Genomic DNA, 23058 nt, shown 5'->3' with positions numbered 1-23058 from the left:
ATCTTTGATTCCACGTGTGGGGCATGAAATATATAAAGTGATCCTACAATATTTTTATACTGTGTATCAAGGAAGCCATCAAACACTACTAACTAGAGTTAGGACAGAGGATTGAGCCTCTGGGGGTGATCAACAATCTCAATTTTAGCACTGCAAGTCCTGGATCCGGGGAAACCTTCTAAGACAAATTGGTATAACTGATCCCCCTCAGAGGCTCCCACTGGCCACAAAGAGACAGGGTGAGAGCATCTGCAAGGGTAAGAGCCACAGTGACTTGGCATGTTTTTTTATGTTTAAATCTCTGAGTTCATACTGACAGCCAGAACAAAACCCTACTAATTGTTCATTTTTGGTGGATATCAGGAAAGCAGTCTTTAATCTTGAAATCTGATAAAGCAAGGGAAAGAGGCAAATATTTATTTTTACTTTTCTGTATGAACAGTACCACCAGGTAAACAAATCGTAGGTGAGGTGAAGTTTCTTTTTATAGAGAAATTTTATATGCTAGCAAATAAACACAGAATGATAGAATTGCAGTAAACTGTATTTTACTGGATTTGGCATTGAGTATCTGTGTGACAACACAGAAAGAGAGAAAATCACATGTGTGCCGTACATGTACCACTACTTAAGGGAAATGCCCAAAATATTAACCCTGAGTCTGATAAAGGTGCCTACATCCAACTGATGATTCTGATGTACAGGAAACATGGAAGACAGAGGAACATGTTCAACTGCACTGTGGGAATGCACTAAGTGAAACCTAGTCTGTGGGAAACTGTATGGAACAGATGGTGGAATATATTTAGCCGATTGCAAAGAAAAAGTAAGAGATGGATGAAGGAACCTATATAGATTTTTAAAAAGGCAAATTTAAACCATAGCAGTTATATATGTACACTTCAGTAATAGAACCATAAATAAAAGTAAGGGAGTAGCTACCACAAAAACCAGAGTAGTGGTGTTTCTTGGTTGGGATGGGAGAGCTAGAGGAGAATGAATGGAGGGCATCATGACTGGGATAGGATCCATACATAGAAGGCTTCTATAGTCATTGACATGGTGGTTCTGATCTGCACAGTGGTTCTAAGTTCATTTAGCTGTAATTTCTATTTATTCATCCATTCATTCATTCATTCATTCGAGACACAGAAAGAGAGAAAGAGAGAGAGAGGCAGAGACACAGGCAGAGGGAGAAGTAAGCTCCATGCAGGGAGCCAGACGCGGGACTTGATCCCAGGTCTCCAGGATCGCGCCCTGGGCTGAAGGCGGCACAACCGCTGAGCCACCCGGACTGCCCTGGCTGTAATTTCTGTGTGTGGTTTTCTGTGTTTGTAATATCTGTATCTATTTTATTTATTTATTTTTAAATTATTTATTTATTTGAGAGAGAGAGAGAGAGAGAGAGAGCGCACACAAGCAGAGGGAGAGGGAGAAGCTGACTCCCCAAGGAGCAGGGAGCATGACACGAGGCTTGATCCCAGGACCACAAAACCATGACCTGAGCCAAAAAGCAGATGCTCAACCGAGCCACTCAGGTACCCCTCATTATCTATTTTAAAGACTATTTTTTAGAGCAGTTTTAGGTTCACAGCAAAAGTAAGAGGAAGAAGAAGGTGTCTCCTATATCTCCTATCCCCACACATACATGGCCACCCCCTTAATCACCCATATCCCCTCCCCCCATCCCACAGTGGTACCTTTGTTACAATTGATGAACCTACATTGACACATCGTTATCTCCCAAAGCCCATAGGTTATGTCAGGGTTCACTCTTGATGTACATTCAGTGGATTTGGACAAGTGTATGGTGATATATATATCCATCATTATAGTGTCATGCAGAGTATTTTCAGTGCCCTAAAAATCCTCTGGACTGTGCCTATTCATTCCTCCAAACTTTGGCAGCTGCTGATCTTTTTCCTTTCTCCATAGTTTTGCCTTTTCCAGAATGTTAGATAGTTGGAATCATACAATATACACCCTTTTTAGATTAACTTCTTTCACTTAGTGACGTACATTTAAAGTTTCCCTCTGTGCTTTTTCATGGCTTGATACCTCATATCTTATTAGTACCGAATAATATGTTTGTATTATATTTGGTTATAAAAGTTCCAAATAGGGACTTTTATAGCACCTGGGTGGCTCAGTTGGTTAAGTGTCTGCCTTTGGCTTAGATCAAATCCCAGAGTCCTGGGATGGAGTCCCATGTTGGGCTCCCTGCTCAGCAGGGGGTCTGCTCCCTCTCCGTCTGCTGTTCCTTCTGCTTGTGCTCTCTCTCTCTCTGACAAATAAAAAAATAAAACCTTTAAAAAAATAAAGGTTCCAAATAAAAAATAAGGAAGGGAAATTGACTGGAGTGGAGGCCACTATATTAGAAAATGGTGGCAAGTGCTGCCTCATAGATTATCTAAGACTTCTTGACTGAGGATTTTATTAAATGCCTTTGTGAGAAGATTTAACATAATCTGTCAGTAGAGAGCCTCTGAAGTTTATTAAAGAGGGGGGCTGGAGTGCTGAAAACTGTATTTCTAAGAAGATAAATATAGCAGGATGGATTTCAGTAAGAGATCGGAAAACTAGCTAGTAGACCACATTGTGAAGGTGAAGGTAGTAAAGATTTGGATTAGGTGATGTTTGTAGAAACAGAGGTAATGTGACTCTTGTGTTATGTGACATAAGAAGAGTCAATAAGACTTGATAACTGATTAAATGTGGTTACAAATAAAAGCATTAGAAATAAGCTCAAAGATTCCATGTTTGAGGGCATATCCTTTATTGCGTTAGGTACTAGGGAATTCTGGAAGGACAAATTCTAGGTGATTAGATCTAAGGTATTTCTCCTCATGATGATTTTAGAATCCCAGGGGAATGATTACTAGGGATTCTGCATTTGAAACTGTTCATTTAAAAACGCTGTTCTGGGATCCCTGGGTGGCGCAGCGGTTTGGCGCCTGCCTTTGGCCCAGGGCACGATCCTGGAGACCCGGGATCGAATCCCACGTCGGGCTCCCGGTGCATGGAGCCTGCTTCTCCCTCTGCCTGTGTCTCTGCCTCTCTGTGTGTGTGTGTGTGTGTGACTATCATAAACTAAATTAAAAAATTAAAAAAAAAATAAAGTGGAAAGGCCTTAATTTAAAAAAAATAATAAATAAATAAATAAATAAAAATGCTGTTCTGACAAGAAACTGGTAACAGTGATTGTTTTTGGTAAGTGCATATTTGGGACATAGAGATAGATACAAGGATGACTTTTTTTAATTTAAAAAAAATTTTTTTAAAGATTTATTTATTTATTCATGAGAGCCACACAGAGAGAGGCAGAGAGACACAGGCAGAGGGAGAAGCAGGCTCCCTGTGGGGAGTCCGATGTGGGACTCTATCCCTGGACCCTGGGATCACGACCTGAGCCACAGGCAGATGCTCAACTGCTGAGCCACCAGGCATCCTGACTTTTTTTCTTTTGAATCTTGAATTATGTGCTTATATTACTTACTCAGAAAATAATTTTATTTTTTTATTTTTTATTTTTTTATTTATTTATGATAGTCACAGAGAGAGAGAGAGAGAGAGAGATAGAGAGAGAGGCAGAGACAAGGCAGAGGGAGAAGCAGGCTCCATGCACCGGGAGCCCGACGTGGGATTCGATCCCGGGTCTCCAGGTTCGCGCCCTGGGCCAAAGGCAGGCACCAAACTGCTGCGCCACCCAGGGATCCCAGAAAATAATTTTAAATAAAAGATAAATGCCCAAATCTTCCAATTTTCAGAGATAGTTGGCATTCTTTTATCATCATAAGTGCTTTAGACTGTAGTTACTCAGAAGAGCATTCAGGTAAGCATGTTTAATGATTGGTTGTCTTTGACTTACATGTTTGTAAACTTTGTATTTTTGAATAAATGTGTGTCTCTGTATGTTGTGTGGGTGCCTGTGTGGTTCTGAGTGTGTGTGTGTTTCATTCAGAAGAAAATGTTCATAGCTGGAGCCTCAGCGGTTTTCCTAGTGCTTTTAATTCTTACTGCCTCCAGTTATGATTTTCCTCAGACAGGAAGATGTTCTTCTTAACCAGCTTCAGGACCATAAAGCTGGTGGTAATGCAGCAGGATAGACTCTCTCTCTTCATTATCATTATGATGCTGAGGGTCACTCCATATCTATTATTCCATCAGTCTCCCCTCTCCTGTCTTTCCCTCAGGCAAATGCTCTGGATCCAGCTTCTATAATAAAGTGTCCTGAAATACATGAGTCTTCATTTTGTGTCTTAGTCTTTTGGCTAGGTAAAGATTCAGTATTAGATCTGGTGATGAAACGGGAAGAGGAGATGACGTGTGCGTATATGATAGTTTTTTTGTTTTAATCATTCTGTTTCATAATTTGTTATTAGTGATAAAAGAACCATTAGGAAAATTCAAGTAGGGCATACTTATTCCTTAAGGTTTAGTGTAATTGGGAGAAGTTTTAAGTCTGTTCCCTTATGGACCTAGAAAAGAGAAACCAGGTTTGGAAACAACTATATTGTTAAACAATAACAATAGTAGGAAGCAGATGGCCCTAGCATGTGGCTCTCAACCTTGGTTGCACATTGGTACGACTGAGGATATTTAAGAAAACAAATACTAAAAACAAAAAACAAAAACAAAAACAAATACTGATGCTTAGTTCCCACCTTTAGAGATTCTGATTTCATTAGTCAGGACCACGATGTGGGCTTTGGAACTTTTGGAATATCCATTTGAATTTAGTGTGAAGTCTGAGAACCACTTGCCTAGAGAAGAAAACTGATCTAGGATGAAGGAGAGGAGTTCCCAGGTTTTAGAGCACCTCAGTCCTCAAATCTCTTCTTTGGAGATAAAGTGGAGTTTATTGTAAAATGTTGCTTTTTAAGCTTTGTGATTTTTTTTTTTTTAGGTTTTTGATGGGTAAAAAACAAAAAGAGACATGAATGATTCTTTAGCATCTGAAAAGAATGGAGGGGTTCACATCATAATAGTAATAAAACTTCATGGGTTGATTACACTTAACATTGTGATATTTGTACAGGTTGCCTGTGATTTGCTTCGGAGAATAATTCGCATCTTGTATCTCACTAAGAGACTCCAAGGACAACTGCAAGGGGGAAGTAGAGAGATAACAAAGGCTGCTCAGAGTCTTAATGAACTTGGTAAGTTCTTTTTTGATTAAAAAGTTAGTAGAGTTTTATAGATTTTTCAGTCACTTGATTTGTTGACTTTTATTGTCACTAGTAACAAATATTGGACAAATTTATTTAATAATTGGCTGTATAAAAAACATTGTCACACTTTTCAAAATAGCTGAGTAAAATTAGTTGATTTTTTAGAAATGCTATTTATTTTTAAATTCTCATATGATAAGATTGGCCTTTTGGGAGGAAGTATACATGCTTGTGAATTTTAACACATTTAGATGCATGTAATTGCCAGCACAGTCATGATATAGAATAAGTTCCATCACCCCCAAAAGTCCCTCCTGCTGTCCCTTTACAGTTATACCCCCCCCAACACACAACTTTGGCAACCATTGGTTGGTTCTCCATCAGTTTAGTTTTGTTTTTGGGAGGATGTCATATAAATGGGATTATAAAGTATGTAACCTTTTGAGGCTACTTTCCATATTCAGCATAATACCTTTGAGATTTATCCAGTTTTTGTATATACTGAAACTTTTGTTACTTGGTGTTTGTTGGGATATCATTGTGTGGTTGTACCACAGTTTATTGATTCAGGGTTTGAAGGAAATTTATATTGTTTCTAGTTTTTGGTGATTATGAATAGAGCTATTTTAAACATTCTTGTACAGGTTTTCATGGTAACTTAATTTTCATGTCTGTAGAAGAAATGTTGTTTTTTAGGTAACAAATCTTATGTTGACATTATGCCTGGAAGATTTATTGAATTTATTTCTTCATGTGCTTATTCATCTTTCAAGTATTTTGAACTGACTCTTTACATTCAAGGGTTTAACATTCACGGTTTTGACTATTACCAAGCTACAAGGTCCATGATGATATAGTTCATAATATTTCAGGCAAAATTTTGAATAGCTACTGAGTGTATGTAGAACTAACACACTTGCATTTTATGAGGCTTTGTGGTTCTTTTCTTGGGTACCCTATAATTTTTCTGAAGTGGTTGTGCTTAGTGATTTTGTACCTTTGTAGGTTCAGAGATGTTTGATATTATCCAATTCAAGTAGTAAGAGGCTACTTATTCTTGGTGGTATGCTTTGAAAATAATACCAGAGAGATATGCATTACACGTTATTTTCTAATTTTTATATCTTTGATATATATATATTTTAAAGATTTTATTTATTTATTCATGAGAGACATAGACAGAGGCAGAGACATAAACAAAGGGAAAGCAGCCTCCTCACAGGGAGCCCGATGTGGGACTCCATCCCTAGACCTGGGATCATGCCCTGAGCTGAAGGCAGATGCTCAACTGCTGAGCCATTCAGGCATCTCTCTATCTTTGATATTTCAATTACGTAGTCAGGTTGTAATGCTTATTCCATATATTTTACTAAGAAAATAGCATCCTTCATAAATACTTCAACATCAATTTTTAAGGCTTAAATACATCATTGAGAATATATCTAACTTGTGATTTAATATGCTTGGAATATTTTATATAAAGTATAAAAAGTTTATATTAAAATTTTTTTAAATTAAGTTTTTAAATTCTAGTCAGTCAACATCAAGTGTTATATTAGTTTTAGATATATAATATAGTGATTCAACAATTCCATACTTCACCTGGTGCTCATCACAGCAAGTGCCCTCCTTAATCCCCATCATTTATTTAACCCATCCCCCTGCTCACCTTTCCTCTGGTAACCATCAGTTTGTTCTCTCTAGTTGAGTCTGTTAAAAAGTTAATTTTTAAGCAGTGAGTAACACTTGAGTGTTTTTTTCACAGTGTGTGCTAAATGTAGGAGTGTAAAAATTATAGTATCAGCTTTTATTTTTTGCTTTATCACATTTAATTTCTTTGCTCCAAAAATAATCTGTAGGATAATAGAATCATTAAAAACAAGCACAAATTATTCTGAGGTTTATTGTGTATATTTGTCATCACTGACACTGTTCCATAATAAAAAATTACTAGATTTTGATTGTGATTATCACTTTTTCTAGAAACAACAGATGCTGTAATGCAAATGGTGATGTCTTTTTTTTTTTTTTTTTTTTTTAAAGATACAAGCGTCAATCATAATCTGAGTTGGTTCAGTGTGGAGTAGAGGATAGGCCCATTATCCTTCCAATGAGGCCTTTACTTTACCCAAAGTTTCATAAATATTAAATGATGAGCAGTGGTTGAGAAAGTATAGTTCATGGTGGGATTATCTCAAAATGGATTGTATTAATTAAAATTTTTAAAGCTTTTCAGATTATGTACCATTCAGAATTTGCAAAGGCACCATCTCATCATTTACCACTATGGTTTATTCTTGACCAACACTGGCATGGATAATAAAGAGAAGCCAAGAGGAAGATAAAGTTTCTACGTTTGGAATTAATATTTTAATAAAAGTACTAACATTATAGTCACTATTAAAGTTATGCAAATATTCAAAAGGGTATTTGATAATTAGAACATCTCTGAAATTATCAGTGTCTCTATCCGTATGGTTCTGATTCTCATTAGAAAGAATAAAATTATTAAAATAGTAGCAGTGTTTTCACAGGCCCTTGAAATTAACTTAAAACTAGTCTCTTCAACTTGAAAGACCTTGAGGGTTGAATTACAGATACCAGATGAAATACATTGTCTTGTATTTAATGTATTTAGTGTATTTAGTGTATTTTTAGAGACTGGAGGGAATGTAGGGTGCCTGCTAACGGCTACAGATTTCTCTTTGGGTTAATGGAGTTAAATAGTGGTGATTGTTGCACAACCTCATCAATATACAGAAAAGCTGCTGAATTGTGCACTTGAAAAGGTTGAATTTTACATATCAATATAAAAAGTATATTCTGGTACCTGGACAATTATTTTATACTGGTTACTTTTTTAAAAAAAATTGAGATGTAAGTGACATACAGTAAACTGCCCTTATTGAAAATGTACAATTTGGTAAGTTTTGACATGAAACATCACCATTATCAAGGTAATGAACATAACTGTCACTCCCAAGTTTCCTCATGCCCCTTGGTAGTCCTTCCTCAGGCACCTGCTGATCTTTTTCTGTCACTATAGATTTAATTAACACTTTAGAGAATTTATATAAATGAAATCATACAGTTTGTATGTGTTTTTGTGACTTCTTCCAGTCAGTTCATTTTGAGATTTATCCATGTCGTTGTATCAGCAGCTCATTCCTTTTTATTTTTGAGTAGTATTCCATTGTATGAATATACCACAGTTGGTTTATCCAATTACCTGTTGATAGATATTTGGGTTGTTTCTAGTTTTTGGCTATAACAAAGCTGCCATGAACATTCATATACAAGTCTTTGGACATACAAGTATGGACATATGCTTTCATTTCTCTTTGATAAATATGTAAGAATGGAATGGCTAGATCATATGTTAGATGTATGTTTAACTTTTGAAGAAATTGCCAAGGTGTTTTTTAAAGTAGTTCTAAAATTTTATTTTATTTTAATTTTTTTTTTAAAGATTTTATTTATTTATTCATGATAGTCACAGAGAGAGAGAGAGAGAGAGAGAGGCAAAGACACAGGCAGAGGGAGAAGCAGGCTCCATGCACCGGGAGCCCGATGTGGGATTCGATCCCGGGTCTCCAGGATCGCGCCCTGGGCCAAAGGCAGGCGCCAAACCGCTGCGCCACCCAGGGATCCCTAAAATTTTAGATTCTTAACAGTAGCATATGAAAATTCTACATCCTCCACATGCCAACACTTGCTTTAGTCAATCTTGTTAATTTTAGCCATTCTAATAGGGATGTAGTGGTACTTTGTTTTGAGTTTACAAAAAAAAAAAAAAGTGAGCTAATAAAGGAGTTTAGCAAGGTTTCAGGATACCAGATTAATATACAAAAATTAGTTTTATTTCCATATACTCTACTGTTAACCAATTGGAAATTGAAATTCAAAAATACCACTTATAAAAAATATGAAATACCTAGGTTGAGTTTGACAAAAGATTTGTAAGACCTATAGACTGAGAACTAGAAAGCATTATGAACAATGAAAGAAGACCTAAATTAATAAATAAACCTTGTCTGTGAAATGGAAGACTTAATATTATTAAGATGTCTATTCTCCCTAAATTGGTCTATATGAATTCAGTATGGTTATAATCTAAATCCCAGCTGGCTTTCACTTATAAATTGACAAACTGATTTGAAAATTTATATGGAATGCAAAGGATCTAGATAGACAAAGCCTTTAAAAGAGAATAGAGGGCAGCCTGGGTGGCTCAGTGGTTTAGCGCTGCCTTCAGCCCAGGGTGTGATCCTGGAGACCCGGGATCGAGTCCCACATCGGGCTCCCTGCATGGAGCCTGCTTCTCCCTCTGCCTGTGTCTCTGCCTCTCTCTCTCTGTCTCTAATAAATAAATAAAATAATTTTTTTAAAAATAAAAGAGAATAGAAATGGAGGATTAACCCTACCTGGTACGAAGACTTATTACAAAAACTTACGGTAAACAAGACAAAAAGATAGATAAACCGATCAATGAACAGAATAGTGAGTCTAGAATTAGACCCACACTTAAATGAACAACTGATTTTTGACAAATTTAGCAAGGAAAAGGTAGTCTTTTCAACAGATGGGATACTGGCATGATGGGTATCCATATGTGAAACAGTGAACTTGTAGTCCTACCTTAGTTCACATAAAAAAAAATTAACTGAAAATGGATCATATCCCTAAATGCAAAACCTAAGTTATAGGAAATCTAGAAAGAAATACAAGAGAACTTTTTTGTGACTTTGAATTAGAAAATGATTTCTTAAATATATCAAAGCATAATAACACACAAACTGATAAATTACATTTTATAGAAATTTTAAAACTTCTGTTCTTTAAATAATACTGTTAGAAGAATGTAAAGGCAAGCCATCAACAAGGAGAAAGTACGGGCAAAGTATATATTTGCTAAAGGACTAGTGCTCAAAATATATAGTACTCTCCAACCTTGGTAAGAACCAAACAATGCAATTAAAAAATAGGCAAAAGATTTGTACAAACACTTCATCCAAAGAAGATACATGGAGGCAGCCATGCATATAAGGTGCTCAACATCATTAGGGATTAGGGAATTTAAAATTATACTAGTGTCTTACAGAAAATTAGCAGAATTAGTGTAGACATACTTGTAATTTTTCATGCAGAGTATTATGTAATGATTTTTAAAACTACATAGTTTAGGTTTCAGGATTAAATTGTATCATATTGATTTATGGCTTTTCTTCATGAGTAGTCTTGGGACTAAATGAAAATTTAGATGAGCCTTGCTACAAATTGAGAACATTTTTTTGAGCATTAGTAAGATAATGTATTTTAAAATTATTTTTAGGTACTGTTACCATCTACCTTTTAAAATTGTTGTTAGCCCATTGAAGCAGAATCTCTACATAATTCATGAGCTTGATATCTTTTCAGAATTTTTAGAACAGCTTCGTAAACTGTCATTGTGAACCAAAGGAAGATTCCTCCTCCTCCTCCTCCTCCTCCTCCTCCTCCTAGATCTTATTTATTCATGAGAGATACACAGAGAGAGGCAGAGACACAGGCAGAGGGAGAAGCAGGCTCCCTGTGAGGAGCCCGATGTGGGACTTGATCCCAGGACCCTGGGGTCATGCCCTGAGCTAAAGGCAGACACTCAACTACTGAGCTACCCAGGTGCCCCAGAAAGGTACCTTCTTACAAATAAAATTAATGTCTGAAATCATGTAAGACTAGAACTATTAAAAAGGTTTTTGTAAAAAGAAAAAAAAAAGGTTTTTGTAATATCAGTATGTCTAGATTAGGTTGAATAACAGGTGTCCTTACTCCACGGAGTGCTTTTGTATTTTTCCTGTGTTGATTGACGCTGTTTAGTGAAACCAGAAAGTACTATATTTCCACAATTCACATTAGCGCTTTGTTTCTCCTATGTTATGACATAGACCCCTTCACCTATCCATCATACACTCATTGGTGAGGACTCTACTGTGCTCTTTGCTTTAGTGTTATCAAGAGCTAAAATTCTGCTGGATACTATTGGATTAGAATATCTAAATGTAGAGAGAACATGGAAGATGTAAATCTACCATTTTGAATTTAGGTGGATAATTCTTGTATACTAGCTGCCTTGGACTTGGTGAGAAACGATTTTCCTCTGTACTGTGGTTTCATTTAAATTCCTTCCATTTTATTTCTCCTTATTTGTATCGGACCCTTACTTTTAAAAGTTTATTTTTTTTAAACCATGAATCTCTTAATTATCTTAAAATTTACTAAATGTTTTTGAGAGTCATGACTACCATGAACCAGTGTTTACCTTGTAAAGTTACCATAATTCAGAATTTATTTCTCCCTCTCACTTTTTCTGGCTTAGAAACTTTATTTTTCCAACAGTGAGAACTGATTTCATAATTGTTTATGGATATTTAATTGCCTGACTTGTTGTAAAGAAGGTGTTAATTTGATTTATTATGTATTTTTTCTTATTATGTATTTTTATAAGAACAAACAACAGATCAAAGGCCAGCAATAAGATTAAAAGGGTGATCCATAGAGAGTTCCTCTAGTAGCCCAACTTTTTGTGAGTCTTCAGTTGAGGCAGAGATGATTCATGATTCTTCCTCCTTCCATTGAGAGGCATTCTTTTCACAGCTTTTGGGAGAAATGAAATAGGGGATTCATCCATGGGTACAGTTTCACAAACTGTAATGACAACTCAACCTTCTGAAGTTTTCTTGATTCTGCAAATCCACAATAATGCTTCATCTTTCTCTTTATATTAACTAAGTTCCTAAGGTGCTGGTTTATAATCCAGGACACTGTTCATTAATTTGCAATGAGATATGTGCTGTTCGTTGGGCTGAACACATTTTTCTCTTTGGATGGATTAAACGGAAAAACAAATTTGTAATCAGAGACTTGTTGATAGAATTTGAGTTAGATCAAGGGAAACTGGTTATATGATTCAGATATTTGGCACACACTGTGATAAGCCTGATGCTTATTACATCTTCACATTAATACTCAGCCTACTTTTACCTGGAGTTCTGAATAAGTCTTGGGTCATGGGGAGCCCTCTATTTGGTCTCTGCCAGTCTCTTGATCTTAACTCTTTATTTCTCCTTTTATGCTTCATATTGTTGACTATCCTTATTTAGTTTACACATTATTTTATCCAAGTAGGACGCAATAACATTGATTAGCTTTCTGCTTCCATTAAAATTATATCTCAATGCTGAGTACAGTTATATTCCAGATATGAATTGGGAGTTTGAGTGTTCCCTCGTCATGCATTTGGTCTCTTTAATTTTAGAATGATTTTCTATTACTCCCACTTGCTGAAAAGAACTTGTTAGTACTTACATACTTCAGATTTATAGGTTAATTTGATGAGCTTTGTATCTTTTTATGGTATTGATGCTTTCTAAACAAATGTCTCCTCATTCGTTCCAGTCTATTTTTATATTTTCAAAGATTTTTAGCTTTAAAATAATATATGTACATCATATATATTGTGTCTTATGATAACTTTATTTCTGGGTAGTTTTTTACTACCCAATTATTTTGTACTCATCCTACAAATAGGGAATGAAGGAGAAAAAGTTTTCCATAAAAAAATAAGCAGACCATACTTTCATGGATACTCTCTAATCTTTTTATGAAAATCATGATTTATAAATCATGTAGTTTAATTTAGCAAACAGGTTTCAGTACACATAAGCCCTGTAGCTTGTTAGGAACCTGGTATAAAATGAGCAAATGTAGATTTTGTGTTTGGGAAGTTTAAGATAAGTCCTTATCTGAAACTAAGCATAAAACTGATAATGATGATGATGATGATATTATTATTGTTATTCTCATCATCCATGGGAGAAACCAGTCTCCTCTCTTTCTAGCTTTCTTATGTCAGTTCATCTGCATTTTCCATGGGGTAATAAAAAAGGTCCAGTCAGGTTTTCTCCATAAGACTTAGATAAATTCATTCATTCAGCCAGTATTTATTGAATGCCTACTACATGTGCTACGTGCTGTTCTTAATATTGCAGATGCATCAGTGGACAAAACATAAAAAGACTTCTCTGCCTATAAGAGCTTATATTCTAGTGGGTCCCAAGGTATATGTGTAAACATCTGTTTGCAGAGCCTGAACTCTTAACCACCAGTGCTGTACTTTTTTTATTAACCTCTATAGCAGCATTGAATTACTTCACAAAGGGCATTGCTGCAATTAGCAGATCTCTCAGGGTCCTTTAAAAAAAAAAAAGGATGAAAAAAATGACATTTAAGATACATTGTGTTTATATAATGTATTTTATGTTGTGATTATTGATTGACTGTTGTTAGAGACTTCTGTATTAAAGCTTTATTGAGTTTTCATTTAAAGGTCATTTTAAAAAATGTATAACCAAGCATTAAGTTATAATTAAGCAGTTGGATATAATAGAAATTAATTTTTATTGCTTATGGCTTGTTTTCTGAGTTTTATTATTTTGTTGCTAAGCTGCCATACATTACTACCATGTATCATGAGAAAATATTCTGTAAACCAGATTTATCAGAGAAGCATTTTGGGAAATATTTAAGGTAGAAGGAAAGGATTATATATATGTTTGTTCCATCCACTACTGTTCTTTTTGTAACTTGTGAATCTAGTGAAACAGTATTTCTTAATCTAGTGAAACAGTATTTTTCAAAACAGTATTTATAGGGAAACATTCCTGACTTATGCACATATGAGAGAAGTATGATTTATATAATCTTTGCCACATAGTAGGTGACAGATAATTGACTACACTGATGAATGTTCTTTGAGATGTCTACGTGATGATGTCGTTGGTGACAATTTCAGAAACTTTTGTAATTTCAAGCTTAGTAAAATTTTCTTCTTATAGGAGAATTTGTAAATATACTATGTAACTATTTCCAGTATTAAATTAGGCCCCAGGTGACTTCGTAAACGTTTGTAAAACACACATAGGTTTTTTTGTGACAACTTCAACATGGAGAGTTCAATATGCATTTTTCAACCTGCATTGTAATCACCTTGTGATGATAAACATTTTCTGATGTTTGTTTTAGATGGTCTCTAAATTATGTACATATGTGACTGGATTCAACTACCACCAGGTGGGGGTGATGCTGTGCTCAAATCCAAATGTTCAGAATAATTGAATTATGCTTCGGTATGGGTTTGCCTGTTATAGAGATAAGCATTTTGAAATTATACACAGCCCCTCTTTTTAACTAACGGATTTTTTTAAAAAGATTTTATTTATTTATCGAGAAACAGAGAGAGGCAGAGACAAAGGCAGAGGGAGAAGCAGGTAGAGGGAGAAGCAGGCTCCATGCTGGAAGCCTGATGCGGGACTCGATCCCAGCTCTCCAGGATCACGTCCTGGGCTGAAGGTGGCGCTAAACCCCTAAGCCACCCGGGCTGCCCTAACTAATGGAATTTAATGTTACTAAAGTTTATATTTAACAGATGATACCCACACAGCATTTATGATCCTATTTTATTGGTTTTATCTTTTATCACACAGTATCAAAAAAGCAAGATAACATCCAGACAAAACAAGCAGTTTACGTTTTTGTAAACTTCAGAATATTTTCATACATTTCAAAGTTACAATAGCATTTCTACTACTACTACAACAACAACAACTACTACTACTGCTACTACATTTCTACCATATGTTCATTTAATACTTGTGGAGGCTCTGTATTACAGCTATTTGTCATCCCTTGCCAGAACTTTATAAGTATTTGAGAATGGTTTTTATATAGTGTAAGGTTCTTCAGACTAGTAATGTATCAGAGTTTTTTATTTCTTGGTTCTAAGAGTTTTCTTTTCCATTTGGATGCTTAGCCCAGTAGTTCTCAACCTCTTTTCTTTTTTTTCTTTTTTTTTTTTTAATTTTTATTTATTTATGATAGTCACAGAGAGAGAGAGAGAGGCAGAGACATACAGGCAGAGGGAGAAGCAGGCTCTATGCACCGGGAGCCCGACGTGGGATTCGACCCCGGGTCTCCAGGATCGCACCCTGGGCCAAAGGCAGGCGCTAAACCGCTGCGCCACCCAGGGTTCCCTCAACCTCTTTTCCATTCAAGTATTTATCATTAATGTTAAGTTTTAAAAATTAACATATATTTTAAATGGTTATGAAAAGAAGCCTCAAAAATATAGGCTTATTATTTTATTAACTTTTTAAAACTGATTAGTTTATTGACTTCCTTAAAAATGGTGTTAGCCTGCTTCTTAGTGAATTACATTTGGATCTCTAAGTCTGATATTTTGTAGGAAGCTTAGGTGGGATGTTCTACTTTTCATTACTGTTATGTTTCATTACTTTATAAAAAACTCTAGAACTATATGAAAGGTTTTTTTAATCAGTCTTTGGTAAATTAAATTTAGCTATAGGCCAAGTTAAAAAGGGTTTGATGTAAATTTATGATTGTAGGTATATTTATGGAATTTAGCCTTTTATTTATTTAATTTTATTTTTTAAGATTTAATTGTTTGAGAGGGAGTGAGCATGAGTGGGGCAGGGGGGACAGAGGGAGAGGGAGAAGCAGACTCCAGGCAGAGCAGGGAGCCAGGTGTGGGATGGGGTGCTGGAAAGGCTGAAACTTTTGCTCGAACTTAACAGACTGAGCTACCCAGGCATCCCTGGAGTTTACCATTTAAATGCCATGTAAACAATGGGGCAGGTGGGCAGGAATGATACTCTGAGAGACGTGTTCAGTTTTATTCATTTAAGTTTCTATGTTGTTGGCTTGAAATCTGTGGCAGTGAATCAGAAATATGCTTTTCTACCATATCTGAATGGAAGATAATGCTGATAATACAGTTTTATTATCACAACTAGGAATATATATTCAGTGGTTAGTGGTGGTGATCTATATTATTTACATGTTATTTTTTTTGAAAGATTTTATTAATCATGAGAGACACACAGAGAGAGAGGCAGAGACACAGGCAGAGGGAGAAGCAGGCTCCATGCAGGGAGCCTGATGTGGGACTCGATCCCAGGACCCCAAGGATCACGCCCTGAGCCAAAGGTTCAGATGCTCAACCACTTGAGCCACCCAGGCGTCCCTATTATTTACATGTTAACACTGAAATTAATGTATCAGTATATTAAAATAATTCCATTTTGGGGAAGAAATCCTGATATCATTCTGTCTGGCAAACCATTTTCTAAAATCCAGTTGATTAATACCATACAACTCAAAATGGCCAGGTTTGTTAGGTAGGACTGTATCTTATGGTTAATATATTTTGGCGGGTAAATTGAAAAGGCATGATGATGCTCAGAATGAGATGATACATGGAAATTAACAAAGATTTTCCTTTTTAATTTTTTAAAAGATTTTATTATTTGGGAGAGAGAGAGAGAGCACGAGCAGGGGGAAAGGGAGATACTGAGCAGGGAGCCCGACGCGGGGCTTGATCCCAGGACCCTGGGATCATGACCCGAGCCGAAGGCAGACGCTTAAGTGACTGAGCCACCCAGGCACCCAATAAAGATTCTTCTGCAGCATTTATAGGAATTGGTAACATCTGTTTTGAAAAATCTCCATATCTAAATTATATGGTCTGTGTCTCTGGAGATTCAGTTTTTTAACTTCTCAAGTTTATCCAGAGCTGCTACTTGAGAAAAATGCTGAATTTGTCAGCAACTATTCCTGAACACCTCCTTCATCTGTTTCAGGAAAGAAGGATTGGATAGGATCTTTATTTTTCAAAACAGGATGCCAACTCTTACATTTTAATTTGGTTCCCAAAACATACAGATTTATATTCTATCCATTATTGATTGTCTTCCCAAATCCTGTCTCCCCCTCTTCTTTCTTTCTGGCAGAGTCCAAGATTTGTTGAGTTTTCATCTTCGTAACCCTGGGCTTAGGGAAGGGGCTCTGCCCTTACTCCAGGGCTTAGAACATGATTGGTCTTGGTAGTTTCTTCCTTTCCTGTAATTGTTTAGACATGTGATCTCATCTGGACTAAGGAGATTTGAGTGAAGTGAGCTGGGAAGTTCCACATTTTTTGTAAAGGCTTTGTTTGCAAATAGATGTGACTAAAAAGGAGAAACTAGAGATAGTAACTAGATACTATTCTTATTTCTAGACTTTGAAATTGAGAATTGAGACTTACTACTCTATTTGCAACAAATAAATGGATACCAGATCTCATTACCATTTCATTCAGTGCTCTCATTTTCCTGATTTCACACACTTTTTTTTCCTTTTTTTTTCCACACACTTAAAAATTTTTTTTTCTGGATATTAATACTAATACTTTATATTGGTATGGTCTTAATAACCTATATGTTCACACATAGAATCTTATCAGATTATCTCCCTTTCAGTTCTCTTCTTCTCTCATTATTTTTCTCTTCATGTCCCCCCCCCCCGCCGCTTTTTCCCATTTTATCCTCTTTTTTTTTTTTTTTAAAGACTTTATTTATTCATGAGAGACACAGAGAGAGACAGAGGCAGAGACACAGGCAGAGGGAGAAGCCGGCTCCACGCTGGAAGCCCGACATGGGACTCGATCCCCAGTCTCCAGGATCACGCCCTGGGCCAAAGGCAGGCGCCAACCGCTGAGCCACCCAGGGATCCCCTTATCCTCATCTTCTTTCTAATTTCTCTCACCCACTTCTTTGTCTTCCTCCCCTCTCCCTTAAGTACATTTCTGTTGTGATTTAAGCATAGTCCCTTATTTCCCAAATGGAATTGGACTAATAATGGATTTGAATTGAAGAGCTAGAAGAAAAATGTGACACCAGAGTTAGATTGAGACTGGTTTGGGTATTCCTTATTTGAGAAATATCAAGAAAATCACCTTTTTTCAGATTTGACTTATATGCAGTAAAATGTACCCATTTGAACTGTACACTATGATAGGATATGATATGTGTATACATTGGTATAATTACCACAGTCGAGATACAGAACATTTTCATTACCCCAAAAAGTTGTTGGTGCCTCTTTGAGTCAGTGTCCCCACTTCCACGACAAACTTTGGGTTATCAGGGATTCCATTTTGCCCTTTCTTGAATTTCATATACTTGGAATCATACAGTATATACGTCTTTGATGAATAATATTCCGCTGCATGTATATGCTACAATGTGTTTATCCATTCAGCTTTTGATGCATATTTGGTTGCTTTTCATCTTTTGACTATTGTGAATAAAGCTCTTATGAACATTTATTTTCAGTGTTTCTTGGATAAATCCTTGAGTGGAATTCCTGAGTTATCTGTTAAGTGTTGTGATTAACTTCTTAAGATTTGCTACACTATTTTCCAAACTAGTCATACTTTGTACATTTTCACTAGCAGTACATAAGAGTCCCATTTGCTTTTTACATCCTTCAGTGTGTGGCATTGTGAGTCATTATCATTTTAGGCAGTCTAATAGATGTATAGTGGTATTTTTGTGATTTCAGTTTGCATTTAGATGAATACTAATGATTTTGAGCCTCCTTTTGTGTTTATTTCTTATTTTGTTTACCTTATTTTTGAAGTGTCTTTCTAGATCTCTTGCCCTTGTTTTGAGTGGGTGTCTGTCTTCTTTTTTTTTTTTTAAGATTTTGTTTATTTGTTCATGAGAGACACACAGAGAAACGGAGAAGCAGGCTCCCTGTGGAGAGCCTGATGTGGGACTCGATCCCAGTACCCTGGGATCATGCCCTGAGCCAAAGGCAGATGCTCAACCACTGGGCCACCCAGGTGCCCCAGGGTGTGTCTTCTTAATGAGGTATAAGAAGTTTTTATATATTCTGGATACAAGTCTTCTGTCAGATATGTATATTATTTGTGTTTTTTTCCCCCAATATATGGTTAGCCTTTAATATTCCTAGTTGTGGTATTTGAGCAGAAAAATTTAATTTTGATGAAGCCCAGTGTATCTTGTTTTGTTTTGTAGTTTGTGCTTTTGGAGCTCTGAGACAATCTTTTCTTATCCTGTGATTGCAAAGAATTTCGCCTGCATTTTCTTCTAGAAGTTTGACAGTTTTAGTTTCTCCATTAAGGTCCATTATCCATGTCAAGATAATTTTGATATAATGTGAAGGAAAGGTTGAAGCTTATTTTTTCCCCTAAAGATATCCAGCTGATCTAGTACCATTTGTTGAAAAGACCTTGTTGTTGCCATAAAATTACCTTGGGACTTTTCTAGAAAATCAGTTGAAAAAAAAAAAAACCATATAAAAATATATACACTATATATACTATACTATATATGCCATATATATATATGCCATATATATACATATATATATATGACACGCACACACATATATACATATATGTGCATGTGTGTGTTTTGGATTCTATTCTCCATCTCTGTGTCTACCTTTATGCCACATATTGTTATATTTTGTTACTGTGACCATTTTTCAATTTCTATTTGAATTAAAGTGTATTTCACGTAAAAGAATATTGTTGGGTTTTGGTTTTTTATTCATCTCATAATTTCAGTCTCCTTTTGTTTGGAGTGTTCATTTGTATTTTTACTAATTGTTGATACGGTTGAAGTAAGTTTGCCATTTTGCTGTTGTATTCTATTTTTGTCATATTTATTTATTTATTTATTTATTTAAATTTATTTTTTCTTGGTGTTCAATTTACTAACATACAGAATAACCCCCAGTGCCATCACCCATTCACTCCCACCCCCCGCCCTCCTCCCCTTCTACCACCCCTAGTTCTTTTCCCAGAGTTAGCAGTCTTTACGTTCTGTCTCCCTTTCTGATATTTCCCACACATTTCTTCTCCCTTCCCTTATATTCCCTTTCACTATTATTTATATTCCCCACATGAATGAGAACATATAATGTTTGTCCTTCTCCGACTGACTTACTTCACTCAGCATAATACCCTCCCCTCCAGTTCCATCCACGTTGAAGCAAATGGTGGGTATTTGTCATTTCTAATAGCTGAGTAATATTCCATTGTATACATAAACCACATCTTCTTTATCCATTCATCTTTCGTTGGACACCGAGGCTCCTTCCACAGTTTGGCTATCGTGGCCATTGCTGCTATAAACATTGGGGTGCAGGTGTCCCGGCGTTTCATTGCATTTGTATCTTTGGGGTAAATCCCCAACAGTGGAATTGCTGGGTCGTAGGGCAAGTATATTTTTAGCTGTTTGAGGAACCTCCACACAGTTTTCCAGAGTGGCTGCACCAGTTCATATTCCCACCAACAGTGTAAGAGGGTTCCCTTTTCTCCGCATCCTCTCCAACATTTGTTGTTTCCTGCCTTGTTAATTTGCCCCATTCTCACTGGTGTGAGGTGGTATCTCATTGTGGTTTTTGATTTGTATTTCCCTGATGGCAAGTGATGCAGAGCATTTTCTCATATGCATGTTGGCCATGTCTATGTCTTCCTCTGTGAGATTTCTGTTCATGTCTTTTGCCCATTTCATGATTGGATTGTTTGTTTCTTTGGTGTTGAGTTTAATAAGTTCTTTATAGATCTTGGAAACTAGCCCTTTATCTGATACGTCATTTGCAAATATCTTCTCCCATTCTGTAGGTTGTCTTTGAGTTTTGTTGACTGTATCCTTTGCTGTGCAAAAGCTTCTTATCTTGATGAAGTCCCAGTAGTTCATTTTTGCTTTTGTTTCTTTTGCCTTCGTGGATGTATCTTGCAAGAAGTTACTATGGCCGAGTTCAAAAAGGGAGTTTCCTGTGTTCTTCTCTAGGATTTTGATGGAATCTTGTCTCACATTTAGATCTTTCATCCATTTTGAGTTTATCTTTGTGTATGGTGAAAGGGAGTGGTCTAGTTTCATTCTTCTGCATGTGGATGTCCAATTTTCCCAGCACCATTTATTGAAGAGCCTGTCTTTCTTCCAATGGATAGTCTTTCCTCCTTTATCGAATATTAGTTGACCATAAAGTTCAGGGTCCACTTCTGGATTCTCTATTCTGTTCCACTGATCTATGTGTCTGTTTTTGTGCCAGTCCCACACTGTCTTGATGACCACAGCTTTGTAGTACAACCTGAAATCTGGCATTGTGATGCCCCCAGATATGGTTTTCTTTTTTAAAATTCCCCTGGCTATTCGGGGTCTTTTCTGATTCCACACAAATCTTAAAATAATTTGTTCTAACTCTCTGAAGAAAGTCCATGGTATTTTGATAGGGATTGCATTAAACGTGTATATTGCCCTGGGTAACATTGACATTTTCACAATATTAATCCTGCCAATCCATGAGCATGGAATATTTTTCCATCTCTTTGTGTCTTCCTCAATTTCTTTCAGAAGTGTTCTATAGTTTTGAGGGTATAGATCCTTTACCTCTTTGGTTAGGTTTATTCCTAGGTATCTTATGCTTTTGGGTGCAATTGTAAATGGGATTGACTCCTTAATTTCTCTTTCTTCAGTCTCATTGTTAGTGTATAGAAATGCCACTGATTTCTGGGCATTGATTTTGTATCCTGCCACGTTACCGAATTGCTGTATGAGTTCTAGCAATCTTGGGGTGGAGACTTTTGGGTTTTCTATGTAGAGTATCATGTCATCGGCAAAGAGGGAGAGTTTGACTTCTTCTTTGCCAATTTGAATGCCTTTAATGTCTTTTTGTTGTCTGATTGCTGAGGCTAGGACTTCCAGTACTATGTTGAATAGCAGTGGTGAGAGTGGACATCCCTGTCTTGTTCCTGATCTTAGGGGAAAGGCTCCCAGTGCTTCCACATTGAGAATGATATTTGCTGTGGGCTTTTCATAGATGGCTTTTAAGATATCGAGGAATGTTCCCTCTATCCCTACACTCTGAAGAGTTTTGATCAGAAATGGATGCTGTATTTTGTCAAATGCTTTCTCTGCATCTAATGAGAGGATCATATGGTTCTTGGTTTTTCTCTTGCTGATATGATGAATCACATTGATTGTTTTACAGGTGTTGAACCAGCCTTGTGTCCCAGGGATAAATCCTACTTGGTCATGGTGAATAATTTTCTTAATGTATTGTTGGATCCTATTGGCCAGTATCTTGTTGAGAATTTTTGCATCCATGTTCATCAGGGATATTGGTCTGTAATTCTCCTTTTTGGTGGGGTCTTTGTCTGGTTTTGGAATTAAGGTGATGCTGGCCTCATAGAACGAATTTGGAAGTACTCCATCTCTTTCTATCTTTCCAAACAGCTTTAGGAGAATAGGTATGGTTTCTTCTTTAAACGTTTGATAAAATTCCCCTGGGAAGCCATCTGGCCCTGGACTCTTGTGTCTTGGGAGGTTTTTGATGACTGCTTCAATTTCCTCCCTGGTTATTGGCCTGTTAAGGTTTTCTATTTGTTCCTGTTCCAGTTTTGGTAGTTTGTGGCTTTCCAGGAATGCGTCCATTTCTCCTAGATTGCCTAATTTATTGGCGTATAACTGTTCATAATATGTTTTTAAAATCGTTTGTATTTCCTTGGTGTTGGTAGTGATCTCTCCTTTCTCATTCATGAGTTTATTAATTTGAGTCTTCTCTCTCTTCTTTTTAATAAGGCTGGCTAATGGTTTATCTATCTTATTAATTCTTTCAAAGAACCAACTCCTGGTTCTGTTGATCTGTTGCACAGTTCTTCTGGTCTCGATTTCGTTGAGTTCTGCTCGAATCTTTATTAACTCCCTTCTTCTCTTGGGTGTAGGATCTATTTGCTGTTTTTTCTCTAGCTCCTTTATGTGTAAGGTTAGCTTTTGTATTTGAGGTCTTTCCAGTTTTTGAATGGATGCTTGTATTGCGATGTATTTCCCCCTTAGGACTGCTTTTGCTGCATCCCAAAGATTTTGAACAGTTGTATCTTCATTCTCATTAGTTTCCATGAATCTTTTTAATTCTTGCTTAATTTGCTGGTTGACCCTTTCATCTTTTAGCAGGATGGTCCTTAACCTCCACGTGTTTG

At 36.4% G+C, this 23058-nt stretch overlaps 1 protein-coding gene across 2 annotated transcripts in view; it reads left to right on the top strand.

Moving 5' to 3' along the window:
* Window positions 1-23058, top strand: part of COG5 (component of oligomeric golgi complex 5) — a 296918-nt gene that overhangs the window by 36204 nt on the left and 237656 nt on the right. For both annotated transcript variants that reach the window (XM_077864022.1, XM_077864023.1), the window contains exon 6: window positions 5039-5159. In XM_077864022.1, the coding sequence (XP_077720148.1) occupies window positions 5039-5159 (121 nt within the window). The remainder of the gene's footprint in view (window positions 1-5038; window positions 5160-23058) is intronic.

The sequence above is a fragment of the Canis aureus genome, chromosome 21 (genome assembly GCF_053574225.1).
Source record: "Canis aureus isolate CA01 chromosome 21, VMU_Caureus_v.1.0, whole genome shotgun sequence".
NCBI classification, from domain to species: domain Eukaryota; kingdom Metazoa; phylum Chordata; class Mammalia; order Carnivora; family Canidae; genus Canis; species Canis aureus.
This window is presented reverse-complemented; position numbering and strand designations above follow the sequence as displayed.